Source organism: Clarias gariepinus, chromosome 25 (genome assembly GCF_024256425.1).
Source record: "Clarias gariepinus isolate MV-2021 ecotype Netherlands chromosome 25, CGAR_prim_01v2, whole genome shotgun sequence".
In the NCBI taxonomy this organism is placed as follows: Eukaryota; Metazoa; Chordata; class Actinopteri; order Siluriformes; family Clariidae; genus Clarias; species Clarias gariepinus.
This window is the reverse complement of record NC_071124.1, coordinates 7,191,865-7,195,824: the sequence shown is the minus strand read 5'-3', so window position 1 is coordinate 7,195,824 and position 3,960 is coordinate 7,191,865. Positions and strand designations below refer to the sequence as shown.

Sequence of the window (3,960 nt, the reverse complement as noted above, 5' to 3'; positions counted from 1 at the left end):
TTATTTTTCCAGACAAAAAGATAAATAGTACACCTCTACATTACAAGCAAACCGTACATGCATAATGTTTGTGCTATTCCAGACTTAGGTCTACTTTGAACTCATAATAATCTCCAGATTTTTTTATATAATTTTTTTTTTCTGAAAATGCTTTCCACTGTTTTTGGAGCTTTGCTGTGGGGATTTGTGATTATTCAGCTCCTATGACAGTTGTGAAATCAGACTCCAGTTTGCGCTCTACTCCAGCCTTTACACACACACACCAGGTCTACACTGAGGTCGCTTTGTGCACAGGAGCATTGTCTTGCTGGAACAGCTTTGATGCCTTTTTTAATGCCAGAAAATGGAATACTAGAGCATAAAAAGTGAGTTTTGGGTGATTATGTGCTCCCAACTTTGTAGCAGCTGTGATGCTCATTTGTCCATATTTTGCAAATCCAAAATCTCACATGCACTAAAGTACTATGGCATTTCATTAGATACTAGCTGACGTACCCGTCATTGACAGGAAAAGAGTTTGTAGAAAGAGTTAAAAGGTTAAAGCTAAAAATAAGCTGATCAGCTCATTAATGTAATGTAATCAGCGGTATTATTATTATTTCAGATTGAAGCCCACGTACAGTACATGTCTGCCTTTCTTTTTTTGTTAATGCAAAAAAATAAAATTTTATAAGGTTGAGTATCTGAGTTTTGGAGAGATAATCACAGATGAGAAATCGAAAACGCAGACCGGATAAAGATGAAGTTTTGTCTTAAAACGACTTGTGCGCTAAGATTCACTCACACCACTTCAGCGCTGTTATTTCAGCTGTAAAGAATGCTGTAATATCTATTGCTGCAGGTTTTTGTTTATATTGAGCAAGTGAGTTATTTTAAAGTAGATTATTAAATCCGGCACATAATTTGTTCATAACATTGCTTTTACTCAACACTTATGGTGCAGGTGGTTTTCAGCCAGATAAATAAAGTAAATACTACAAAGGTTCCATTTCTTGATGCTTTCTTGATACAGACATACTGTACAGACAGGTAGACGGACAGACAGGATTTTTTTTCTCATACTGGGTTCAGGTCCTCCAATATACAGTACAGTACGAAATGTAAAGATATTCTTGAAAGAGCGAGTTTTGACCAGATAATACCTCTCTTTAATTTATATGGATTGCTCAGTGTATTCTAGGTCATTGAGGTTTTTATAGCCCTTAAAATATCAGCAGGAGGGAACAGTGTTAATACATATGAAGTAGATTTAAGGTTACAAGGTGACCTATAATGAATTTATTATGCAGTACAGTCGGCTCTGTATTGTAGGAGTGACTGATCCATGGGGAATAACTGGTGGTCTATTAAGTGCTGTCCTTAATGCAGGCTCTCGGGGGTGATGAGCTCGGCTAATTGCACCACTAATCATTATAATAATAATAATAAGCAGCCTCGGTCTTGGATACTTACTGGTAAGTGAGAGTCTCCCGAATTCATGTGCTCTCACTGAGCATCAGACATTTTAGGAATTCTAAATCGCATCCGTGCATCACATGTTCACCTGAATTCAGCGCGAGAGCGCCGCGGCTACTTGTTAGAATTAAACTCATGTGGGACGCGGCGCAGCGCATTTTGATCATCACGGCGGGTCTGACGTATTGCTCGGCGCGCTGTGGACCGGACCGGACCGCACGCTCGGTGCTCCGCTCGAACCAAAAACGCTAATCTGATGAGGATGATGAGGATGATGCATTGAACGGGACAGCCGGCGACGTCAGCGATCGATTCTCTGTAGCACGTTTATGATGTGAGACGGACGGGTGCACTTTGCAGACACAGCTCGGAGAAGCGACAATCCCACAGCGACGATTCGGTGACGGGATTAAACGCGTTGATGCTCGCATCGCCGTGATCTCTCCGTGAGGACCCGAAATATGCGCCGGTTCGCGCTGGACGTGGGAGCGTTCGTGGCTGCGTGCGTGTGCGTGTGCGCGTGCGATGCGTCGCGCGGCTGCGGGGAAATCCAGTGCGGCGCGCGAGCCAACGGCAGCGCCACGTCGTGCTGCGATCTGCCGCTGCGCACCTTCGCCGAGCACGCGAGCTGGCTCGCGCGGAAGCTCTCCGGGCTGCTCATCCTGCTCGCGCTCTTCGCCGTGGGCTACTTCGTGCAGCGGCTCGTGTGCCCGCGTCACCGACGCCGCGGCGGCGGCCGCGCGCCGCCGGAGCCCGAGTCGTCGCTGCTGGGGGCGCGCGCCACCGCGTCGCAGGACACGCTGCTCGAGCGCTTCGAGGACGGCGGCGGAGGAGGAGGACTGGACGGAGTGGACGGCTTCGCGTCTCCCGTGATGCAGCCGCCGGCCTACGAAGAGGTCAAAGACCTGCCTACGTACGAGGAGAGTGTGCGCGCGGCCGCGGGAACCGTCAGGCCGGTGGGAGCGGGAACGGGAGCGGGGCGCGAGAGACCAGAAGCAGCCAGAATTTTCAGAAACTCTGTCTGACTGGCTTTTTTTTTCTTATTCTCAAACATTACAACTTTTTTTTTTTTTTCTTCCTGAATTCAAGTGCAATTATTAATATTATTATTATAACTATAGTTAAGTGATGGAGGTGTGTTTGTAATGTAGGTGAGTCGTCCCTGACCCAGAACTTTTCTAGTGTTGTGTTTTCTATGCTATTTATAAGACAGACTATACACACTCTGAGACTGGGTGTTTTCTGTGGATCTGAGCTGCTGAAGGAATACTGAGACTTGTGGAATATTTTCAGCAAGTGTATAAAAAAACAAAACAACAAGAAAAAAAAACATGTAAGATATATTTACCACAAACATTAATCAGTGATGGTGGATTAGTCTTTAGCACTGTCGCCTTGCACCTTTAGGGTCCGGGTTTGATGCCTGCCTTGGGTCTGTGTGCATGGAGTTTGCATGTTCTCCCTTTGCTTGGTGGGTTTCTTCCAACAGTCCAAAGACATACAGTTTTCAGAAACTAACAGCTGCTCCCAGTGTGTGCGTGTGTGAATGGTGACTGGAGGTCCTACCATGGTTTTTGGTTTCTTCCCGAAGTCGAAAGACATGCAAATTTTAGAAGCTAATTGGCGTTTCCAAATTGCCTGTAGTGTGTGTGTGTGTGTGTGTGTGAATGTTGACCAGAGGTCATACCAGACAAGTAAAAAAAGGGAATAAATACCTCCGTCACGATTGGTTGCCACAGCTGGATGGATGGATGGATTAATCAGTGATATACGATGTAAAGCAAAAATATTTGTGCAGTCTTATCTGTTTGGCCGGAGACTGTGAAACTGCCAAATGCCTAATATTTTTCATTTTTTTTGTTGTTTTTTTTAATTGCAATAACTGAGGCGAGAGGCCAATAATCAACAGGCCAATAATCAAAAAATACTTTTGAGACGGACTCAGGGTGTAGCAGTAGCACAGTAGAGAAGTAGCGAACACTCTACAGCTGTGCAGGTGGCAAAAATGTAATGTCCGGAAAGAAAAAACTGAGGCATATTATATATATATATATATAAATAAAAACTCAATTCAGCTGACCTTAAATTGGCACAGGAAACCATGCTAATTAGACAAACAGTGTATCTTTGGTTTGTGCAAATGTGCAGGCCAAGACTTTTTAATATTATATTTCCAGCATCAGTGTTTAATAAGGTGTAGTAAATAGTGTAAGACTACACTCTTTAAACACGAAACCATTTCAAAACACTTACATCCCAAGTACAATAAAGCAAGTTTTAGTTTGGGGGGGGAGGGGTAGGTAGGGCGCAGTTGGATGGTTCTGATCGAGGCCTATAGTTTGGTGCAGATCATTATTTCAACTTCCTGTGCCCTGTATCATGTAGCATTTTGCAAAATTTGCTTGTATGCACTACGACAGGCCAGTAATGCACAAGGCTTTAACATAAACACATTACTCAGATACATGGTCGTTAGGTTACCAGATCTGATGCATAAAAATGGTC

At 44.3% G+C, this 3,960-nt stretch overlaps 1 protein-coding gene across 1 annotated transcript; it reads left to right on the top strand.

The window, feature by feature from the left end:
* Positions 1-418: 418 nt before the first annotated feature.
* LOC128513171 (uncharacterized membrane protein C3orf80) lies at positions 419-3,510 on the top strand. The gene has a single exon (XM_053486841.1). The coding sequence runs from the start codon at positions 1,917-1,919 to the stop codon at positions 2,478-2,480; it is 564 nt and encodes a 187-aa protein (XP_053342816.1). The 5' UTR covers positions 419-1,916; the 3' UTR covers positions 2,481-3,510.
* Positions 3,511-3,960: the final 450 nt, after the last annotated feature.

Bases quoted from the DNA above. Each gene is read 5' to 3' on its own strand.
- LOC128513171 (XM_053486841.1), top strand. From the start codon at position 1,917: ATGCGCCGGTTCGCGCTGGACGTGGGAGCGTTCGTGGCTGCGTGCGTG.